We start from the raw sequence: 23,739 nt of genomic DNA, 5'->3' as shown, positions 1-23,739 counted from the left end.
CAGGCGCCCCTCAGATCAATTTTCATGTAAATCTTTTGCTGTCTGAACTCTTGCTTTTGCTAACCAAAGTAGGAAGCAAAGACATTTGGATAATATAGTGTCCTTATGTTTCTGAACTTACTAGGAAAACTATTGCTATCTCATTCAGGATTTGGATAATGAGGGTGTTTGGTGGGAGGGATAGGGGTTGATAAGAAAGACCAAACGTAGTTGAAGCTTCAGTGCCCAGCACAATGCTTGGCCCAGAGCAGGCTCTCAGTAAATATATGTTGAGTAAATGAGGAGAATAGTGTTGAGGGGGAAGAGGAGGAAGCAAAAACTATATTGGTCCGTACACTGAGGGCCTTTACATGCCAGGGAAAAGAGCTTGGTGGCTTTCCTCAGGTTCTGGGATTGGAACCCCAAATGTTGTTTGGGTCGAGGAAGATAAAGTTAACACGGCAGGTCACATTCATAGAGGATAGAAAAGTACTCAGCTCCATTCCATTGTGGCTGCTGTGAAATAACAGCTCAGTGTTTTCAGATCTTCAGAGGTATTTCTTTCTTTCTTCCTTCCTTTCTTTCTTCCTTTCTTTCTTTCTTTCTTTCTTTTTTTTTTTTTTTTTTTTAGTATTTATTTTGAGAGAGCAAGCGAGCAGAGGAGGGTCAGAGAGAGAGAGAGAGAGAGAGAGGAGAGAGAGAGAATCCCAGGCAGGCTCCATGCTGTCAGCGCACAGCCCAACATGGGGCTCAATCTCACGAAGCTTCAGCGGATCTCATGACCTGAGCGGAAATCAAGAGTTGGAGGCTTAACCGGCTGAACCACCTAGGTGCCCCGATTCTTCCGAGTTTTCAAGAGAACCCAGATAGTCAGATTTTTTAAAAGGTGAAATCACTCCATAAGCAGTGTGGGCAATTAATTTTTTCAGAAACTGAATCCCAACCCAAGACACGTTTTGTTACCATTATGAGGTGACAGGGAAACATGGGGGGCTGAGTGTTGCTTATATTTTTATGCTAGAGATTGGCGAACGAAGTTTTAAGTGTAGAACTAGCTCGTGGGACTGTAATGAACTACATTTCCCAGAATCCTCTCCGCCCCCACAACGACATCCGTTGCCATAGATACTACCAATCCACTACAGTAAAAGGTAGGAGAGTGTGCTTTTAAAGAGCCGGACTCCAGCAATCCGTTGCCAAGATACCAATTTTGGCACATGCTCAGTAGAGAGCGCTTGGAATGGGGACGTTTGGGAGAGGTGGAGCCGAAGCTCCAACCCAAAGGATTCTGGAAATGGTAGTTTCCGGCCTCCTCTCCCTCTCCCCGCCCCCCCTGCCGGCGCAGGCGCACTTCTCCTAAGGCAACGCATCCTGGTCGCCTTGGTGACGTCGCTCCGGGCACGCATGACGTCACCCTCACCAAGCGCCCTGGCGGAGGGGGTGGCGGGGGGAGCAGGGCTACAGCAGAGAAGTCAAAGATACTCGACCTCGCGTTCCTTTCGTAAGCTGGTGTCCTGACCCAAGCGCACTCCGGCGAAGGCTCTAGCCTGAGAGTCTTAAGTTGGCAGTGTTGTTCACTCTACAAATCCAGGTACTCCCTTACCTTCCTCGCAACAGTGCACAATAAACGGATAATTAAATTGTGCAGAAATTATAGTGTGATGAATGCTCCAGGAGAGCACAGTCTGGGGCGGGAGAGACAGTTATCAAATGATAACAACGCAAATTATTATAATATCAGCGCTAGGTTTACTGGGACGGTCCTGTGGAATCCCTGGAGCGAGCAGAGTTGCGAGCTCCCGCCGGGCTGGGTGGGGAGAGGGGAAACGTTCCCATAGGAATGGCTGTAACAGCTTGTTGCAAGTACCGTTGTTTTCCAAGAGAGATAGAAAGAACGTTCCTGACAGGGGGAACAGCGCACACAAAGGTCAAGAGGTCGGAACTATTAATAACTTTTAAAAATAATATTTAATGTTGATAATATTGATGGCAAACATGAAGGTGGTGTTGTCTGTAACATACTGGTTTTTAAGTGTTTGTTTATGTTTATTTTTAAGAGAGAGAGTGAGAGCAGGGGAGGGGCAGAGAGAGAGGGAGACTGAGGATCCAAAGCAGGCTGGGCAGAGTCAGCACAGAGCCTGATGCAGGGCTCAAACTCAAGAAACGCGAGGTCATGACCTGAGCCAGACGCTTCACCAAGGAGCCACCCGGGCGCCCCTATTTATTTTTGAGAGAGAGACAGAGCAAACGGGAGGGGGAAGGACGGGGGGGGGGGGGGGCGAGAGAGAAAGAATCCCAAGCAGGCTCCGTGTTGTCAGTGCAGAGCCTGATGCAGGGGTCAAACCCACGAACTGTGAAATCATGCCCTTAGCTGAAATAAAGAGTCCAACATTTAACAGAATGAACCACCCAGGCGTCCCTGTAACATTCTGTTTCAATGGCTTTACTTATATCAACCGATTCAAATCTCATTTATTTATTAAGGTAATTATTATCTCCCCATATACAATAGGGGAACGGAGGTATAGAGAGGTTGATGACTTTCAGTGTTACACAACGAATACGTGGGGTTAACCATTATGCTGTGTGTCCCTTGCCCCGGGGTCCTAGAGTAATTGATCCCTTACTACCTGCAAAGCACTGTGCTGATTGACTTCTATACAACATCAAATCCTATTGGACCAAGGCCCTACCCTTTTGACCTCATTTGATCTTAATTACTTCCCCAAATGCCCTACCTCTAAGTAAAATCAATTGAGGGTTAGGGTTCAATATACGAATTTGGGGGGACACAAGCATTCAATTATAGCACACTCCCACATCCCACCCTTGCATGCCAGCCACAAAGAGCTCCTTATATCTCTTTCTCCCCTCTAGGCTTCTGTTCGCTGTGTTCCCTTTGCTTGGAACAACCCACCTCATTCTCTGCCTTCATTGGTCACATTTATGTCTCTTCGCCCATTAGTTCTTGTCTTCCAAGTTACAGCCAAGTTGAGACCTCCTCCAAAAGTCCTCCGTGATTGTCCAGACTGGGTTGAAGGCCCTCCTCTGTGTTCATACGTTGCCCTGGGCTATCTCCCATCAAGCACACATATTATTACACTAGGTCCTAACTACCCGTAACCATGTCTTTATCCTGTATCCTAATCCTAGCAATAGTGATTGGTCCAAGGGGTGGGCCCAAGATCCAAGAAGGACCAATCAGGACCCTTCCCTGGGATTGCTATATGAACTCCATTGCAACCGTGCTACTTGCATCAGCCAATGAAATGCAGATGAAAGTGACATATGTCATTGAGCTCATTTAACTTGCATGACCACCCAGTGAAGGAGGCATTGCTCCCCCACTTTAGAGACAAGGATACCTACAGGGAGGATTCAAGTAACCCATACAAGGCCCAGAGCTAGTTAAGGACAGAAGTAGGGCTAATGTCCATGTAAAAAGAGGACGAGACACCAGAGCTCTCTCTCCACATGCTCCTGTACCAAGGAAAACCCATAAATTTCTGTTAAGTCGTTCAGTCTATGGTATTTTGTGATGGCTGTCTGAGCTAAGATAGAATGTCATGAAGCAAAGCAAGGCAGACTCCAGGCTCACGTAACTTCAGATACAGAGGGTGGAGGAAGGGCTGGGTCTGCTCTGGGTGCAGAAAGACCATTCTGGGGGCTGTGTGTGAACGAGCCTGGAGGGGAGACACTGGGGGGCCAGGAGGATTGGGATGAGACCGCAGTGAAGTTTTAGGATGTGAGGACAAGGCTTGAGCCGGGACCAAGTTCATGGGCAGGGAGAGGGCAGCAGAGCTGAGGAGTCTGGCAGTAAGAAGAGGGGCTTCACTGGACTCTCTGTCACTCGTTGGGTCTTTGAGTGTTGGGGCTGCAAAGGTCTCTCTGGGGCTGTTTGACACATCTTCACGGGGTGGTTGTATGAGTTAAATAAGCTAATAAAACTCACTGCCTGTTGTCAGTAAGTGACAGCTATTCTTCCGTTTTGCCCATGGTTCATCCAACTTTTACTCATGTGTACACATATATTTTACATCTTTACAAACATGAAGGATCTATAACTTTGAGATTTTTCTTCTTTTAACCTTCATTTGCAAGTGTCGCCCCATGTTACCGTGCAGTCATCATAATTATTTCAGGCTTGACAACATTTCATAGGCGGGATATACCTTTATTTAATCACTGCCCTGAGTCTATATAACTGAAAATAACTTTTTATTAGTTGGTTCTGATTGGAGATGGCCCCCTCCAAGTGACAATTCAGGGACCTAGGCTCCTCCCATCTTCACATAAGACTTCAGCAGAAGAAGAAAGACTGGGGAAGGTAACAAGTGGGAGGTCTGGGCATGGCATACGTGTCTCTTCTCTCATTTCATTAGCCAGAACTTAGTCACGTGACCACCCCGACTGCAAGGGCATATGGGAAATGTAGTCTAGCTGTGTGCACAGAAAGTAGGGAAAAGGCTTTGAGGAAGAGCTATTTGCCACACATTATCCTAATGAGGGATTATAGTGAAGAAAACGTAGGTGCAGAGAGTGGAAGAGAACTTCCCCAGATCACAAAGAGATTAAAATCTATCAGGCAAATTTTATTGGCACTAAAATCCAAATACCCACCCCCCCTTTTTTTCCATTAGAGTTTTCATCATTCTTGTTTGAAAAGAGAAAACCTATTGTGTTTTTTTAAAATGTTTATTTATTTTTGAGGGAGAGAGACAGACAGAGAGTGGAGGGGTGGGGGCAGAGAAAGAAGGAGACACAGAATCCAAAGGAGGCTCCAGGCTCTGAACTGTCAACACAGAGCCTGATGCGGGGCTCGATCTCACAGACTGCGAGATCATGACCTGAGCCAAAGTCAGGCGCTCAACCGACTGAGCCACCCAGGCGCCCCAACCTATTGGTTTTTATTGATTAAGTTTGTACCCAGTAACTTTACTTAATTATTTTATGGTTTTTCATAACATTTCAATAGATTCTCTGATTTCCAAAATAGCAATCATATCATATTCAAAGAAGGATGAAATTCCAGACTTCTCCATTCCAATTATATACCCTTTCTTTCTCTTGTCTAACTGCACCGATAGTTTTTCCAAAAGTGGTAATGCTGGATGGTTTGTTCTCTTTGGACGGACAGTTTGTTCTGACTTTCATGGGGAAGCTTTTGGTGTTTTAGCATTACGCCTGATTTTGGGTTTTGATTATATGTATATAATTAAAAACAAGGGAGAGACAAGTAACTCCTTAAGATTTTTGTCATTACTGTTCAAGATGGGCCCATTCTTAAATATATTGAGTTTATGTAGAAATGGATGACTACTGAACATTCTCAAAACCTCTTTCATATCCATGATTATGTATTACATTGTATATCAATTAGCAAATTATATAATAGCCCAATATCGAACCATCCTTGCATTCCTGGACACACATCTTCCAGCTCCCACCGTAGGGGTCTATTTCTTATAGAGGTATTAGGTGACAGGTGACACTGAGGCAAACAGGGAGCGGATGCCCAGGGATATTGCGTAATTCAGTGACAGACTCAATTCATTCACCATCAGTTTAGATGGGGTGAACTTCCACGTGTCCTGTGGACTTCAGCTACAGGGGAAACTTGGGTTAAATGGGTTAAATGGACTTTGACATCACCTCCTGTGGAGGGCAGTTAAAAGACTCTAGCTAAAATGGGAATATTACTGACGGTGTCAGTACAGCCAGATATTTCTCAGTACCGGGTTCCCCCCGGCCCCGCATCGTACTTCCAGCCTCCATTTCCCAGCATTCCCCCGCCCGTAGAGACCTTAGGTCTGGAGGAGGGTGAACCCGCAGAGGTTCCTGGGAAATGTAGTCCAACTGCGAAGCCGCGTTTAAAGACCCAAGGTTTAAATAGTTCCGAGACCGCAACCGCGCAGGCGCATTCCGCGGCCCGCCAGAGGGAGGGTAAAGGCCTGGCCGTCCAGCGCCACCCACGGGGGCGCACAGGTGAGTCCCGACCTGGTGGCCCGGAGTCTGAGCTGGTGGGTGCGGGCCGTGCCAGGCAGGCTGGCGGGCACTCAGAGGCGGGTCCGAGTCGTGCCTGGGTGGGCGCTGTGGGCGGCGTCCCGCCCCCTCCTATCACTCTGGAGGGCGCCCCCGGGCGCCTCTGCCCCCCGCGCCGCTTGGAGGATCTCAGCGCGTAGGAATTGGGCGCCTGCTGTTTGCCTGAAGTCAGGCGAGCGCGGTCTCCCCGAAGGGATCCTGTACGTTTCCTCACTCTGCAGGTCAAGAAACAGACTCTGCGGCTTCTCCCAGGTCCCAGGGGTCGGCCTGGGATCACACCCTGGGATGTCTGACCCGAAAGCCTCCGCGTGCTCCGCACAGTCACGGCCTCCGCTTCTGTCCTCCTTATCCTGAGCGTGTTATCTGGGTCTCTCATCACTTTCTGATCTCCCTGCCCCCCACCCCAACCCCCATTCAGCCCCCCTCTCTTTGTGTCTCTGCACAGCCCCCTTCCTCAGGAGTCTGTGTTTTGGTTTTGTTTGTTTGTTTTTTCTAGAAACAAGGCCATTTTCTTCCAAAACCGCAGCACCGTGATCTCATCAGGACAGTAACATCGGTACAAACTATTAGCTAATCCACAGACCTTCCGATGCTGCTAATTGTCCCAATAACGTACTCGATGGCAAAAGAAAATCCCATATCACACACCGCGTTAGGTATTAGGTCTCTAGAACAGTTAGTTTTTCAGTCTTTCTTTGGTCTTGATGATCTGTGCAATGCTGAAGATTATGGGCCAGGTTCTTCTGGAATGTCTTTTAGTTTGGCTTTGCTCAGTGTTTCCTTGTGATTAGATTTCGGTTTGGCAGGAATACCTTAGGCAGGAATACCTTATTTATTTTTGAGAGAGGGAGAGAGAGAATCCCAAGCAGGCTCCATGCTGTCCACACAGAGCCAGACGAGGGGCTCGATCCCACAAACTGTGAGATCATGACTTGAGGCGAAATCAAGAATTGGAGGCTTAACTGGTTGGGCCACCCAGGAGCCCTTTCTTTTTTGTAATTATTGACTTGTGAGGAGATACGGGAGAGCCTGTAAGACTCTGTTCCGAATCAGGATTTCACCTACTGGTTTCAGCGTGAGCTGCGTGCGCCCCTGTGTCACCGGGTGTAGTGAGGCGTTTGCCTGGAAACACATGAGATTGAGTCTTTTTGTTTCTAGACTGTATCAGTTGCCCGTTGCTGCCGTAACAATTTACCACGAATTTGGTGGCTTCCAACAACACAGATCTGTTCTCTTACAGTTCAGGGGGTCAGAGTGGTGCTCCCTCTGAAGGCTCTAGCGGACAATCCGTTTCCTTGCCTTTTCCAGCCTCTAGAGGCTTCCGCGTTCGTTAGGTGAGGCCTCTTCCTCCGGCTTCAAAGCTGGAGGGAGAGCGTCTTCTCTCTCTGACTCTGCTTCTCTTGACTTGCCTCACGTGGCCTTCTCCTCTGAGTCAAATATCCCTCTGTCTCCCTCCTATCAGGACACTTAGGATTGCACCTAGGACCCAACCCGGATGATCCAGGATAATCTGCCTATCTAAAGGTGCTTAACTTAATCACATCACGGGTCCATCCTACAAGATATCTTTTTAGGGCCACTATTCAGCCCACCACCTGGTCTATGTCCAGGCCTGCCTCCCCCACCGGGCAGGGAGCCCCTTTAGGGCAGAGCCGCACGTCACCCATCGTTCTGTCCTCCGATGAGTATGTCACCCTCACGTGAGTCTCAGAGTGTATTTGATGAATGAGTGGAGGTGACCATAGTCTGAACACCAACTTGTCTTTGGCAGAGATGTTTTTGGGGGGAGGGATTTTTAAGCTTTATAATCTTTAAAAAAAATTTTTTTTTTTTAAATTTACATCGAAATCAGTTAGCATCTAGCGCAACAATGATTTCAGGAGTAGATTCCTTAGTGCCCCTTCCCCATTTAGCCCATCCCCCCTCCCACAACCCCTCCAGCAACCCTCAGTTTGTTCTCCAGATTTATGAGTCTCTTCTGTTTTGTCCCCCTCCCTGTTTTTATATTATTTTTGTTTCCCTTCCCTGTGTTCATCTCTTTTGTCTCTTAAAGTCCTCATATGAGTGAAGTCATATGATTTTTCTCTTTCTCTGACTAATTTCACTTAGCATAATACCCTCCAGTTGCAAATGGCAAGATTTCATTCTTTTTGATTGCTGAGTAATACTCCATTGTGTGTGTGTGTGTGTGTGTGTGTGTGTGTGTGTACCACATCTTTATCCATTCATCCATCGATGGACGTTTGGGCTCTTTCCATACTTTGGCTATTGTCGATAGTGCTGCTATAAACATGGGGGTGCACGTGTCCCTTCGAAACAGCACCCCTGTATCCTGTGGATAAGTGCCTAGTAGTGCAATTGCTGGGTCGTAGGGTAGTTCTATTTTTAGTTTTTTGAGGAAACTCCATACTATTTTCCAGAGTGGCTGTACCAGTTTGAAGCTTTATAATCTTAATTTCATTTTAATTTTTGAGAGAGAGAGAGAGAGCAGGTGCGCACAAGTGGGGGAGGGGCAGAGAGAGAGGGAAAGGGAATCCAAAGCAAGTCCCCCCTCAATGTCAGCGTGGAGCCCAACATGGGGCCTGAACCCGCAAAGCCATGAGATCGTGACTGGAGCCAGAACCAAGAGTCGGACACTTAACCGACTGAGCCACCCAGGTGCCCTGGGGATTTTTAAACTTTATTTCAGCAGTTTTGAGAGAGAGAGAGAGAGAGACCATGAGTGGGGGGGAGAGGGGCAGAGGGAGAGAGAGAGAGAGAGAGATCCCAAGCAGGCTCCACGCTCAGTACAGAGCCAGATGTGGGGCTTGATCTCACCAACCGAGAGATCATGACCTGAGCCGAAACCAAGAGTTGGATGCTTAACCGACTGAGCCACTCAGACGCCCCTCTTTAAACAACATCTTCAGCAGGAGATCAGGATCCTCATGCAGGATTGATAAGACAGATAGTAGCAGCTTTCCAAAAAATGGCAGATCCGTATACAATGGAATACTACTACTTGGCCATAAAAAGGAATGAGCCCTATCACGTGGTACAACATGGATGAACCCTGAACACAGGCTAAATGAAAGAAGCCAGGGGCGCCTGGGTGGCTCAGTCGGTTGAGCGTCCGACTTCGGCTCAGGTCACGATCTCGAGGTTCGTGGGTTCAAGCCCCGCGTCGGGCTCTGTGCTGACAGCTTGGAGCCTGTAACCTCCTTGGGATTCTGTGTCTCCCTCTCTGCCCCTCCCCCACTCGTGCCCTCTCTTTCTCTCTCTTTCAAAAATAAACATGAAAAAAAAATTTTTTTAAGTAAAAAACGAAAGAAGCCAGACACAAAGGGCCACATATTACACGATTCCATGTCTATGAAATGTCCAGAATGGGCAAATGCATTATGACAGAAAGATGAGTGGTTGTCTGGGGCTGACCTTGGAGTGGCAGCACAGAACAGGGAGATTTGGGAGTCACTGATTAACGGTGCACGGTTTCCTCTTAGGGTGATGATGAAAATGTTCTGGAACCAGATAGTAGTGATGTTGCACAACATGGAGAACATACTAAATGCCACTGAATTGTAGAATTTAGAGTAGTTAAAATGGTACAGGGTGTGTTACGTGTATTTTACCGTAAGAGAAAGAGTCAGGATCAAAAAGGGGCTTGACCTCTGCAGCCAGACTTCTGGGTCTGAATCCTGCTCTGACACTCGACACCTCTACGATCTTGAGCAAGGGCCTTGACCTCTTGTGCCTCTATTTCCTCATCTGGGGATAAGTCGAGCCACTTCTTTTTTTTTTTTTTTTTTTTAATTTTAAAAAATATTTTATTTATTTTTGAGAGAGAGAGACACAGAGTATGAGCTGGGCAGGGGCAGAGAGAGACGGGGAGACAGAATCCGAAGCAGGCTCCGGGCTCTGAGCTGTCAGCACAGAACCTGACGAGGGGCTCGAACTCACGAACGGTGAGTTCGTGACCTGAGCCGAAGTTGGACGCTCAACCGACTGAGCCACCCAGGCGCCCCTCTAGCTACTTCTTTGAGAAGTAGTGCAGTGAGCTGAACCCCCTGTTTGCTAGTGGTTGCTGGTATGGAATGGGGGCCTCAGGCAGCCTGTCCTGACCTTTGCTCCAGCTCTTAGGAGACCAGGGCCCCCACTGTCATGAGGCATCTTTGGGAGAGTGTCTGTCTGTCTGAGCCACAACTGACCCCCTCTCTGCTCCAGTCTCCTCCTCCAGCCCTGCGGACTGAGACCTGGTCCTTTCTCCTGGAGGCACATGCCCAGGACCCAGCAGTGGCCACCGGGACCCTGATGGCTGAGGACCAGGTGAGTCTGGGTTTCCTCTTCCCCAAGATGATTTTACGGCCCCCTCAGGGAGCCATATTCATCTCTGCCTGTGGCCCGGAGAGCTTCCGCCCCTCCTAATCGTGGGGAAGGGGCGAGTGTGGGAGGGACTCTGGGGCTGGGAGGTGCGGGGAGGAGAGGGCCCGGGGGCAGGATGCCCTGAGCTGGGACACAGTCTAAAAATCGGTCATCATGGGGCGCCTGGGTGGCGCAGTCGGTTAAGCGTCCGACTTCAGCCAGGTCACGATCTCGCGGTCCGTGAGTTCGAGCCCCGCGTCGGGCTCTGGGCTGATGGCTCGGAGCCTGGAGCCTGTTTCCGATTCTGTGTCTCCCTCTCTCTCTGCCCCTCCCCCGTTCATGCTCTGTCTCTCTCTGTCCCAAAAATAAATAAACGTTGAAAAAAAAAAATTTTTTTTTAAAAAAATCGGTCATCTAAAGCCCGGGAGCCTTTGGGTTGCCAGATGAAGAGGGCAGTGGATGGTTTTGCTTCACCCCCAAGCCTTATCCTTGGAGTTGGGGATGGGAATTGGGATGCCGGCTTGAGTCTGGGATGGGGTGCCACTCAGGAATCGCTCTTGTACGCAATGGCTTGAGAGTTTAAAAAAAAAAAAAAAGCGTTTCTTAGGGTTGTCACATACAGGTATGCAGGTTACACACTGCACAAGGGTGTCTCATCTCGGTGGCGGGATTCACATCTCACACCTCACACACTGGTATATTGTGGCAATTTTTTTCCAGTTTATTTATTTATTTGTTTATTATTATTATTATTAGTGTTTATCATTATTTATTATTATTATTATTATTATTTTTTTGAGAAAGAGAGAGAGAGAGAGAAAGCGAGTGGGGAGGGGCAGAGAGAGAGGGAGAGAGACTCCCAAGCAGGCCCTGGGCTGTCAGCACAGAGTTCCATGCAGGGCTCGCACTCACAAACTGGGAGATCATGACCTGAGATGAAATCAAGAGTTGGCCGCTTAACCGACTGAGCCACCCAGGTGCCCCTTATGGCAATTTTCACGCAGATGGCAGTCAACTGTCATATACTAAAATAATTGGCATATTGTAACAACTTTCCAACAGATGGCAGTAAAGAGTCACGCAGAAAAGGAGCTTTTGTCTGTCTTCTTCCAAGGTGCCTTTGGGCTAGCAGCTGCCTTAGACTTTCTGCGTTTCTGTAGGCCTTTTTTTTTTTTTAATTAAAAAAAATTTTTTTTTAATGTTTATTTTTGAGAGAGTAACAGAGCATGAGTGGAGGAGGGACAGAGAGAGAGGGAGACACAGAATTCGAAGCAGGCTCCAGGCTCTGAGCTGTCAGCACAGAGCCCGACGCGGGGCTCGCACTCACGAGCTGTGAGTCATGACCTGAGCCGAAGTCGGACGCTTAACCGACTGAGCCACCCAGGTGACCCTCTGTAGGCCATCTTTACTCAGTCGTCTCAAATCAGTTGAGTCAGTATGTTCCAGCCTAGAATGTTCCAACTGTCTCAACCACCAGCAGTGGTAGGCCCTAGGCCCATGACCTCTCCAGCCCCAGAGTTCTAGAAGGATGGGTCTCTCCACCCTGTAAAATTGGCCTTTGCAGGAATCAGTGACCTTCAAGGATGTGGCTGTGGACTTCACCCTGGAGGAGTGGGGCTGGCTGGGTCCTGGCCAGAGGGAGCTGTATCGGGACGTGATGTTGGAAAACTACCAGAACCTTCTCTCACTGGGTGAGGCCCTGCCCCCATCTGCCTTCATCTCCTTTGTGCCCACCCACTGGGGGCATTTGCTGAGGTCATGTGGTTCCCTCTCTGTTCCTCTAATTGGTGCCTCCTGGCTGAGCTCTGGCTGTCCCTCTCTGTCTCCACTGGCTTCTCCTAGAGTCCCAGTGTCTCCAAGGGCCCCGAGTCTTCTACCTGTCCTGCATAATCTTCAGCCTGTGCCCCCACCTTCTTCTCACGCTTTCCTGGAATGCCTGTTCCAGAATCTCGGACTCCAAGTGCTCCTTGGATGTTCATCGGGCTGCATCTTAGAATCTTTCCAAAGCACGTAAATGCTGTCCCCCAAATGTGTCTTCCTGGCCCTACACTGTCGGCCCACCCGCCTCCTGTGCCCGAGTCCCTCTCACATTTGTTACCCTGAGCTCAGCGTCTGCACACAGACCTGCTCCAATCCTCCGGGCCCCCCCATCCCCCAGCCCAGACCGTCCTCACTCTGCCCACCCCCCTCCCCAGCAGCCCACCACGTCCTCTCTGCCCCCCAACAATCTGCTCATCGCCCCCCCTCCATCCCTGCAGTCCAGCCCTGACCTGGCCTTATCCTCACCCCCTGGCCCTTCTCTGGCCTCCTCAGTGGTCTTTCTGTCCGCCTCCTTCTCCCCTCAGTTTCTTTTTCTGGTCCTTCTGTCTTGCCTTTTCCCTGGAAGCAATGGTGGTTTGAAGGCCGCTTCCTCAGCCGTCCTCACTTACACACGTTCCCTGGACAAAGTCACCAAGAACTCGCTTAAGCACCTGTGTCGGGGCCCCAGGAGAGCCCCCAAGTTCGGGTGGTTCTCTCGGAGGACCCACAGGCCTCACATGTAGCTGTGCTCACAGCCAAGATTCCTTGCAGCAAGAGGACACAGAGCACGGGCGGCAAAGGGATAAGGCACGTGGGGCGAAGTCTAGCAGCAACCAGGGCAGAGTCCCCTCCCCGTTGAGTCACACAGGACCTACAACAAGATGTGTCAACACGTGTGAGGTGTCGTCCACCGGGGACACTCGTTAGAGACCCGGTCAGCGCCCAGGGTTTCTCTGAGGTCTGGTCATGTCAGCAGCCTCCGCCTGGCACGGACCAAGCTCCCGACTCCCCGAAGGAAAAGCAGGTGTCGGGCAGAAGCCACAGTGTTTGCACAAACGGCTGAGGCGCCGGGAGCCTCTCCTGTCGATCAGGAACTACTGGGAACCCTCTTGAAATCCAGCTTCCCAAACGCCAGCCAAGGGTAGCCTTGTGAGCAGGGCTTTCCAGAAAGAGCAGGCAGCCTGCCGTGTGAACCTTTTCTGCACAACTCGTGTGTACAGAACGACGTCCCATTGGTCTGTCCCCTGAGCTCCAACTTGATGCAGCTAGTGGCCTCCCCTGAGCTCACGACGTCCCCACAGACCCCCTCCTCGTCTGCCCACCCTCCCATCTCAGGGACAGTCGCCCACCAGTCCTGGGCCCTGCCTTCAGCGGCTTCAGACCCTCGTGTGGCCTGGCCCCTGCCGGCCTCCTCGATCTCATCTCCATCCGTTCTCTCCCTTCCTCACTTCTCCAGTGGGAGGAAGGTTCGCCTTCTCAGGCGGGAGCTTGTCCACTCCTGGGAACGGTCAGTAGGGAGATGCGTTCGTTTCCCACAGCTGTGTAACGGATCACCGCAAACCTGGTGGCTTAATACGGAAGAAATTCGTTCCCTTACGGTTCAGAAGCCAGACGTGCAAAATCCAGGCGGAGGCAGGGTCCTGCTCCTTCTGAAGGCTCCAGGGCAGAGTCCTTCCTGGATGCAGCTTCCGGAGGTCCCTGGTGACCCTTGCTGTTCCTCGCCTTGTATCCCCATCACCCCGATCTCGGCCTCTATCTTCACATGACCTTTCCCCTGCCCGAGGGTGTCTGTGCATCATCCCCTAAGGCCCGACCTACTCCCGCAGGACCTCGTCTGAACGAATTACATCCTCAAAGCCCCGATTTGCCAAGTAAGGTCACATTCTGAGGTTTCTGTGGACAAAGTTTGGGGGGGAACACTGTTCAGCCCCCTATAGGAAGAGAGAAATCAGTGAGCTTAAACATCGCGGCATAGAAAAAGTAAAAAGAAACCGATGAGATTAATTTCAGTGATATGGTTCACTGCACCCAATCTGTCCAAAATATGAACATTTTGGTATGTGTGGCAATCATCACCAATACACGAATTACTAATGAGATGTTTTACATCTTTCTCCATAATAAGTCTTCAAAATGTGGTGCGTATTTCACATCGAACTTGAACAACACAGAGCCAGAGCCTTAAACAGTGACGCCAGGGCTCAGGCTCTTTCTGGAATGTAGTAGGCGCTCAACAAATGAGTCTTGCATTGACCAGTAGAACCTCTAATCAGTAAGCACCCAATGTATGCATCTCCCCGGCACACCCAGGGCCTGGGACCCAGCCCTGAGGCCTCCCTATAACTGGCCAAATCTTGTGTCTTTTCTAGGGGCAGGGCCTCCAGGGTTCAAACCCGACGTGATCTCCCGTCTGGAGCGAGGGGAGGAGCCCAGTATGGAGAAGAGAGAAGGCTGGCAAATGGCCTGTCCAGGTGGGTGAGGATGTCCAGCAGGTGTAGGCCGTCTTCCTCCCCTGTCTGTCGTGATCAGTGACAGGAGTGAGGCAGCACACGCCATGATCGTGGGCGCAGGGTTTGAATCCCAGCCACACCACTTCCTGGCTCTGTGACTGACTTTCTGGCAAGTCATTTAGCCCCCCTGTGCCTCAGTTTCCTCACCTGCACAGTGGGGTGAATAATAGTACCCAGGGTTGGAAAGGATAAACGGATTAACACGTAAAGTGTAGCCCAGCGCCTGGCTCACGGTAACCCCTGGTCAGAACAGGCTACGATGATTATTGGTGATTGTTTATTGGGGAGCATCTGTATAAAGACCCAGAAGTGGGACCCGGCCTGACGCGCTGGGCAACAGGAAGCCGGGTTTTTGCCGCCACTGGCCCACAGACTCCATGAGGGTTGAAGCGTCTTTGTTTCTGTCGCCGTCTACCGTGTTGTGGGTGGGGTTGCCCCCCTGCCCCTCACCACAGCCTCCCCCCGGCCTCCACCCTCAGGCTTATGCCCTCCAGCGCATCCCACACAGCTCCAGAGGGGTCTGCCTGCACCCAGAGCTGATCCCACTCCCCTGCGCACAGCCACCCCGTAGCTCCCTAGTACCCCTGAGAGCAAGTCGTAGCCCCTCGGGCCCAAAACTGGAGGCCCCGTGTGGCCCGGCCTGTGGTATCTCTGGCCTCACGTCTCATCCCGGTCCACCGTGGCTGTACCCCACGTCCTGACCCCGCTGAAGCACTTGTTTGTCCCTGTCTGAACGTCGTTTTTTTTTTTTTTTAATATATATTTTTTAAGTTTGTTTATTTTGAGAGAGAGAGCACACGCGCATGTGTGAGTGTGAGTGGGGGAGGGGCAGAGAGATTGAGAGAGAGAGAGAAAGAGAGAGAATCCCAAGCAGGCTTTGCACCTGCAGTGCAGAGTCCAATGCGGGGCTCAAACTCATGAACCGTGAGATCATGACCGGAGCTGAAACCAAGAGTCGGATGCTTAGCTCACTGAGCCACCCAGGCACTCCTGGGCGGGCACTCAGGTATTCAGATTGGCGAGCCTGGGTCTCATGCCTACTCTAAGTGGGGGTGGGGGAGACTGTGATTAACAGCCCCACCAAGACTACATGGAAAGGGGAACAGTGGTTCTTTTTTTTTTTTTGTAAGAGTAGTTTATTTTTCTTTTTTCATTTCATTTCATTTCATTTCATTTCATTTCATTTCATTTCATTTCATTTCATGTATTTTTAAATTTTATTTATTTATTTTATTTAAGTAACAGTGGTTCTTCAAGGGCAGGGATGCTATGGAGACGAGGAGGGTATGTCCAAAATGTCCAAGTGCAAGCCTGCCCCTCCCCCTCTCTGAGGACAAGGGTCAGATGTCTCGTTTAGCACAGAGGCGTGTACCCCCAGCACTGTGGTTAGCAAGTAAGTAACAACTGTACAATTAATAGGTAGCTCATGGGGGCACCTGGGTCAGTTGGTTAAAGCATCTGACTCTCGATCTCAGCTCAGGTCGTGATCTTGAAGTCCGTGGGATTGAGCCCCACACCAAGCTCTGTGCCGGCAGTGCGGAGCCTGCTTGGGATTCTATCTGTGCCCCTCCCCCACTCATGCACACATACTCTCTCTTTTCCTCTCAAAATAAATAAACTTGAAAAACTTCAAAAAAACTGCATTAAAGAGGTATCCCATGAACAAATCTGCTAGCATCAAAAAATCAATCCCCTTCAGCAGATTCCATATGGCTTTACTTCCTGCTTATCATCTCTCCTCTACACTCCCCTTTCTCCAAATTGCGAGGTTGGGCTATAAAAGCCTCACATACATTGAATATTTATTGATATCTTTTGATCAAATTAAAGTTACTTGTGTTCATCTCAGCAACTTTGAAAATCTAAGGAAGGAATAAAGCAGGAAATGGAAATCTCCCCATAATCATGCTTACTTCTCAAAAAATTACTTTTATCATGTTTTATTTTATTTTATATTTTATATTATATTATTTTATTTTGAGAGAGTGCAAGCAGGGGAGAGAGAGAGAGAGAGAGAGAGAGAGAGAGAGAGAGAGAGATCTTAAGCAGGCTCCACGTTCATCATGGAGGGCTCGATCCCATGACCCTGGGATCGCGATGTGAGCTGAAATCAAGAGTCGGATGCTTAACCGACTGAACCGTCCAGGTGCCCCTGCTTTTAACATGTTACCCCAAAAGCTTGACTGTATTTTTTAATTACAAAAGTATATAATAAAAACATGAATAAACCAGACACAAAAGGATACACATCATATGATTCCACTTACATGAGGTGCCTAGAGTGGGCAGATTCGTAGAGCCAGAGTGGAATGGTGTTTGCCAGGGGCTGGGGAAGGGGGAACAGGAGTTAGTGTTTAATGGGTATACTGTTTCAGTTTGGGAAGATGAGAAAGTTCTGGAGATGGATGGCGAGGCTGGTCGCACCGCAGCGTGAATGTATATATGCAACCGGACGGTACATCTAGAAACGACTGAGATGTCATGTTCTATGTTGTATGTGTTTTATCACAATTGAAAAGCAAATATGATAAATGGAAAACCCTCCAGTCCACCATGCACATGCATACGCACGTGTACACGTAGATACACCTGTACAACTCAGTCCTTTTTATATCTCGAGGCCACGACAAGAATCTGTGTCATGTCTTTTGAAACAGCAACATAAACCGTGAAACTTGTCTTTCATTTTTGTTAATTGTTTTCTGTTTATTTGTTATTGAGAGAGAGAGAGAGAGACAGGGTGCCAGCAGGGGAGGGATAGAGAGAGAGGGAGACACAGAATCCGAAACAGGCTCCAGGCTCCGAGCTGTCAGCACAGAGTCCGACGCGGGGCTCGAACTCACGGACCGTGAGATCATGACCTGAGGCAAAGTCAGATGTTTCACCACCCGAGCCACCCAGGCGTCCCTGAAACTCGTCTTCTAAAGTCTCCAGCGCCGGTGCCGTGTAATCAGCTTCCTGTGTCCCGACGTGGGCAATATTCACATTTTCTGTTTCTTTCAGACTTGGAGACGAGGTCGGCACCGACTCAGGAGACGCTTGTAAAAAAGAGCATTTCTGCAGAGGCCGCTTCCCCAGTGGGAAAGACGGGGGGCGGTTTAAGGGCAGCGCCGGGAGATGCCAGACTGGGGGGATCCCGGGCGTGTGGCCTCCGGTCGGAGGACCGGGGAAGGCAGGAGAGGCATTTGAGGTGCTTGTCGGCTACTCCCAAGGAAGCCGTCTGTGGGGAGAGAGGCCTCGGCGGTCACGACCTTGGGCGAAGCCTCAGGCGGGCCTCCGCCCGCGTCCGGAAGCAAAGAGGGCCGGGCGGGGAGAGAGCCCGGCAGAGGGACGGGCCGAGAAAGAGCCTGAAACGCCAAAGGACGTTGGTAGAGAGGAAGCCATTCAGCTGCGCGGAATGCGGGAAGGCCTTCGTTTACCACTCAGACTACATCCTGCACCAGAGGATTCACACCGGAGAGAAACCCTACAAGTGTGAGGATTGCGGGAAGGCCTTCAGCAACAGCTCCTATTTCATCCAGCACCACGTCATTCACACGGGAGAGAAGCCGTACGCGTGCGGCGAATGCGGCAAGACCTTCACCCAGAGCTCCTCGCTCACCGAGCACCAGAGGATCCACACGGGCGAGAGACCCTACAGATGCAACCAGTGCGGGAAGGCCTTCACCCAGAGCTCCTCCCTCATCAAACACCAGCGCTGCCACACGGGGGAGAAACCCTACAAATGCAACCAGTGCGGCAAGTTCTACTCGCAGGTGTCCCACCTCACCCGCCACCAGAAAACCCACACGGGGGAGAAGCCCTACAAATGCGGTGAGTGTGGCAAGGCCTTCTGTCACGCGTCCTCGTTGACCCAGCACCAGACCATCCACACCGGAGAGAAGCCCTACAAATGTAACGAGTGCGGGAAAACCTTCAGCCACAGCTCGTCCCTGTCCCAGCATCAGCGCGTCCACACCGGCGAGAAGCCCTATGAGTGTCACGCGTGTGGCAAAGCCTTCGGCCACAGCTCCTCCCTGACTCAGCATCAGAGAATTCACACCGGCGAGAAGCCCTATGAGTGTCACGAGTGTGGGAAGGCGTACACGCAGATTTCCCACCTCATGAGGCACCAGAGCATTCACGTGGGAGAAAAACCCTACGTATGTGACGAGTGCGGGAAGGCTTTCAGTCACACCTCGTCCTTCACCCAGCACCAGACGATTCACACCGGGGAGAAGCCCTACAAATGTAACGACTGTGGGAAAACCTTCAGCCAGAACTCGTCGCTGACACGCCACCAGAGGATTCACACCGGGGAGAAGCCGTACGAGTGCCGGGCGTGCGGGAAGGCCTACACCCAGATTTCCCACCTCATCCAACACCAGAGGATTCACACCGGAGAGAAACCGTACGAGTGCGGGGAGTGCGGGAAAGCCTTCAGCCGCAGCACCCACCTTATCGAGCATCAGAAAATCCACACGGGCGAGAAGCCCTATAAGTGTGAAGAGTGTGGGAAAACGTTCGGTCACCACTCATCCCTCACTCAGCACCAGAGGATTCACACTGGCGAGAAACCCTACGCCTGTAAGGAATGCGGCAAAGCCTTCAACCAGAGCATCCACCTCATTCAGCACCAGAGGATTCACACCGGGGAGAAGCCCTATGAGTGTAACAACTGTGGGAAAACCTATACCCAGATTTCACACCTGATTCAACACCAGAAGGTTCACACGGGTGGCAGTCGCCACGTGCGTAAGGCACGCGGGGAGGACTTCAGCTGGAGTCCACGCCTGACTGAACACCGGAGACTCCACACCGTGCGCGACGCCTACGTCTGCGATGGTTTGGAGAAAGCCTTGGCTTGGGGCACACAGCTTGCCGATTGTCAGAGAGTGCCTGCTGGCCAGAGAGCCTGAGAAGGGAGCCGACTGGTGGTCCCGCTGCTGGGTTCGGTTCGGCCTTCATCATCGGGAACCTCCTCCCTCCCAGAGAGGGACCCTAACACCACGTATTGTGAGAGTTGGTTTCTCTGTTTCCTACAAAAAGATGACACGGGTGTCACCAGCTGGGACAGCTTCTGATCGTTTTTGGCGCCCCCCCCCCCCCTAAAATCGCAGCCTCTCTCGTTTCTCAGCCTTACAGTGTCCCCAAAGGGTGGTGTAATGGAATGTAACTTCATCTGATAGCTTTTTTTAAATGTATACCTTTTTGAGAGAGAACGAGAGAGAGAGAGCGTGAGCAGGGACGGGGCAGAGAGAGAGGGAGACACAGAATCCGAAGCAGGCTCCGGGCTCTGAGCTGTCAGCACAGAGCCCCACGTGGGGCTCGAACTCACGAGATCATGACCTGAGCTGAAGTTGGACGCTTAACCAACTGAGCCACCTAGGCGCCCCTTCATCTGATATCTTTAATAAGGTCTCTTTGAACTTTTCAAATTTACTGATCGTTCATGAAATCGGAGCCTGAAAATTCAAGGAAAAAAAAAACACAGCTGGAAAGATAAACCCTTTCAAGTACAAGCTACGTAGCCAGCTGAACGTAAACACTAGATGATTTTAGTTTCCTTTGAAACTTTAAGCTACAAATCTCATGGCAAAATCCACAGTTGGCTTTCACATATTTACAGCCATTTTTATTTTTCTTTGATGTTTATTTTTGAGAGAGAGTACCCGTGCGTGAGCAGAGGAGGGGCAGAGAGAGGAGACACAGAATCCGAAGCAGGCTCCAGGCTCCGAGCTGTCAGCACACAGAGTCCGACGCGGGGCTCACACCCCCGTTGAACCGCGAGATCATGACCTGATCAAAAGCTGGACACCTGACCGACTGAGCCAGCCAGGCGCCCTCAAATGTCATTTAAAAATAAACGTTATTTCATTGTGATCAGAGTGTAGGAACAGTGTTGGCTCCTCTGATTTGTCCTTATTATATCATGAACATTGTCCTTTGTAACTACAGACACCTCGTACCCATCATTATTGGGGCTAACGATATTTCATTGGTGGGTGTAAAATGATTTACAAATCCATTCCCCTGTGTAGGCTTTGTTCTAAGCCCCTGATTGACAGGTTGTTCACCACTTTTCCCAGTTATGGGAATGAATGATGTTATAATGAGCATCTCCAAGATTATTTCTCTACGTCGCAGTCCCAGGATGGGAATAACAGGAGCAAGATTCCAATCATTTTCCTGATTCCTGGAACGTTTTGTCAGATTGCTTCCCAAGTGAGCTGGACCTTGTCTACCTGGCAAGCTGGGCATGGGGACCACATTTCCACTCATTTCCACTACATTTTTACCAGCACTGATCATCCGTAATTTTTTCCTATGTCAAATATATCAAATGGCTAGTGTTTTCGGTAACTTAACTGTGTGCCAGGTTCCGTCCCAAGCCCTTGGTATGTTATGAGTTCTCATTCTTCCAACAGTCCCACCTGTTCGGGGCTGTATCGTCCCATTTTGTGGGTGAGGACACTGAGGCACAGGGAGATGAAGTAGCCAGAGCCTCACAGCCATGAGCTCAGGGAGTATGGATTCAAGCCCACATAGTCAGGCTCAGAAGCGAGGCTGTGTCCTTCTATTGGGATTGAGCACATTGCATGTATAACATTTCCTTCTTAAAATAATGTTTATTCCTATAAAAACCAATACATGCTTCCTACAGAAAGTTTAGAAGATCTGGAAAATCCAGATGTCACCCAAAGTTCAGTGCTCCCCAGAGATAACTGTTAACTGTTTGGATACATTTCTGCTACTTTAAAAACTTTATAATATTATAAAATGCTTAAAATAAATCTGGGGTATACTGAATATGCCACTTAGCATACTTCTAATGTATTCAACTTTATATCACAGGCCCCTATCTTCAAATATCATGATTTACCCATGTCATCAAATAATCCTTAACAACCAGACATTTGGGGGATTTGCATAGTGTATGTTTATCCAGCCACTGAATTAGCCAATCCCCTGTCGGACATTTTGGTTGTTTCCAGTTTTTGACCTTATTATAAACATCCCTTCTACTGAAGTCTTTGGCTGAGCACCTGACCAGTTTCCAAGTGAAATCCTGGCAGGGAGGTCATGGGGTCAAAGCATGTTTCAACGATCCCAGACACGTGTGCCAATGGCTTCCCAGAAGTTCTGTAGCAACTGGCATTCTGACTAGCATCGGCTGGGACTGCGTCTGACCAATGTCATCCGTGGTAACTATTACCATGTTTAAAAGTCTTCCCATGTATTTCTAGGGGCGCCTGGGTGGCTCAGTCGGTTAAGTGTCCAACTTCAGCTCAGGTCATGATCTCATGGCTCATGGGTTCGAGCTCCACTTCGGGCTCTGTGCTGACAGCTTGGAGCCTGGAGCCTGCTTTGGATTCTGTGGTCTCCCCCTTCTCTCTCTCTGCCCCCCACCCCCACTTATGCTCTGTCTCTCTCTCAAAAATAAAAACATTAAAAAATGGAAAAAAAAAATCTTCCCATGTATTTCTTTTAATGTATGACACCTTTCATGATTGAGGAAATACTTGTTTATGGTGAATAATTCATAGAACACAAAAATGAAAGCTATGGCTCTCTATAAATCTTCATTCCAAAGGTATATCCACATAAAGATAGCACACAATGTGTCTGGTATAACACATACACACACACACACACACACACACACACGGTATTATTTTTCTTAAAGATTTTTATGTTGTTTGTGTAATCTCTACACCCAACGTGGGGCTCGAACCCACAACCCCGAGATCAAGAGTCGCATGCACTATTGACTGAGCCAGCCAGGCACACCCACACATATGATTTTAGAAGTAACTTTTTTCACTTTTTCACTTGGTATAATGTGGGTATTTTCCCATGATAATGCAAAACATATACACACACACACACACATATGTATATGTTTCCTCATTTTTAACAATTGCATAATACTTCATACTAGGGTTTCTTGAATTTATGTAACCAATCCCTATTAATTGACATTGAGATAGTTTTTGTTTTCTTTTTCATCATTGGAATTTACTGTTTGACACTTGTGCAAAATATCTCCATAAGATGAACGCCTAGAAAGAATCCTTTGGGACCATATAATGTCCATGTTTAAAATTTTGATAATTATTGCTAAATAATCCTCCAAAAAAGGATGAACCAATTTACAGGACTCCTGGAAGTGTGTACAAATGCCTACTTGTTCCCCCATTTTCTTCAAAAATTACGCACTATTAGCCTTTTAAAAATATTTCTAATAAGTAAATATGTCCTCTCAATAGTGAGATTAATGGTCTTTTATGTGTTTGTTGACGTTTGGCCTTTGAATTGCTTTTTTCTGTGTTTTGCCCACTTTTAATTGGGCTGCTTTTTTATATTGATTTATAGGAACAAGTCTTTATGTATTACACATATTCACCTTTTGGCATATACATTAGAAATATTTTCCCCTGATTTGTTGTTGCTCTTTCAATTTTGTTTGTGATGCATTTTGCTATACAGAATTTAAAAATCTTTAGGTATTCAAATCTATTTGTATTGTCTCTTATAGTTCTTTGGCCTACTATCAGCCTACTTAAGGAAGGCCTTCCTCACCCCCAAGATTATGAAAAAGATTATCCTATATTTTATTCTCGTACTTTTATGACTTTTTGACAATTAAATTTTTATTCCATCTGCATTTTAATTTTTGTTTTTTTAAATGTTTATTTGGTTTTGAAAGAGAGAGTGCACAAGCAGGGGAGGTGCAGCAGGGAGAGAGGCAGGGACAGAAGATCTGAAGTGGGTTCCGTGGTGACAACAGAGAGCCGAATGTGGGACTGGAACTCACGAACCATGAGATCATGACCAAAGCCGAAGCCGGACACTCAACCAACTGAGCCACGTAGGTGCCCCTCCATCTGCATTTTTGAACACGTCTTATGGTATGAATTTTCAGTTTCTAGAGGCCACCTGCATTCCCTGGCTGGTGGCCCCTTCCATGTTCAAAGCCAGCAGGGTAGCATCTTTAAGCCCCTCCTCATAATGTATTCCTCGATGTAGGTACCTTTCTTAGCACATTTAGCCCACTCCCTTCACAAAGACTCACTCCCACCCCTTA

At 48.9% G+C, this 23,739-nt stretch overlaps 1 protein-coding gene across 2 annotated transcripts; it reads left to right on the top strand.

The window, feature by feature from the left end:
- Positions 1 to 1,399: 1,399 nt before the first annotated feature.
- On the top strand, positions 1,400 to 23,319 carry LOC112850821 (uncharacterized). Of its 2 annotated transcripts, none has more exons than XM_086690499.1 (5): positions 1,400 to 1,570; positions 10,225 to 10,326; positions 11,927 to 12,053; positions 14,532 to 14,633; positions 17,676 to 23,319. In XM_086690499.1, exons 2-5 carry the CDS (start codon positions 10,312 to 10,314, stop codon positions 19,568 to 19,570), a joined length of 2,139 nt encoding a protein of 712 aa, XP_086546625.1. In that variant the 5' UTR covers positions 1,400 to 1,570; positions 10,225 to 10,311; the 3' UTR covers positions 19,571 to 23,319. The 2 variants fall into 2 exon arrangements, with proteins under 2 accessions (XP_086546625.1, XP_086546624.1); XM_086690498.1 differs by lacking the exon at positions 1,400 to 1,570 and adding an exon at positions 5,841 to 5,964.
- The last annotated feature ends 420 nt before the right edge of the window (positions 23,320 to 23,739 follow it).

Source organism: Puma concolor, chromosome E2 (genome assembly GCF_028749965.1).
Source record: "Puma concolor isolate L17-30 chromosome E2, mPumCon1.1.hap2, whole genome shotgun sequence".
Taxonomy (NCBI): domain Eukaryota; kingdom Metazoa; phylum Chordata; class Mammalia; order Carnivora; family Felidae; genus Puma; species Puma concolor.
Note: the sequence above shows the minus strand (reverse complement) of the source record. Positions and strands in the feature narration are given on the sequence as shown.

What these genes read in the sequence shown, in the direction of transcription:
- LOC112850821 (XM_086690499.1), top strand. An exon ending in CCAGAACCTTCTCTCACTGG is followed by an intron (nt 12,054 to 14,531) that starts GTGAGGCCCTGC and finishes TGTCTTTTCTAG; the next exon opens with GGGCAGGGCCTCCAGGGTTC. An exon ending in CTGGCAAATGGCCTGTCCAG is followed by an intron (nt 14,634 to 17,675) that starts GTGGGTGAGGAT and finishes TGTTTCTTTCAG; the next exon opens with ACTTGGAGACGAGGTCGGCA.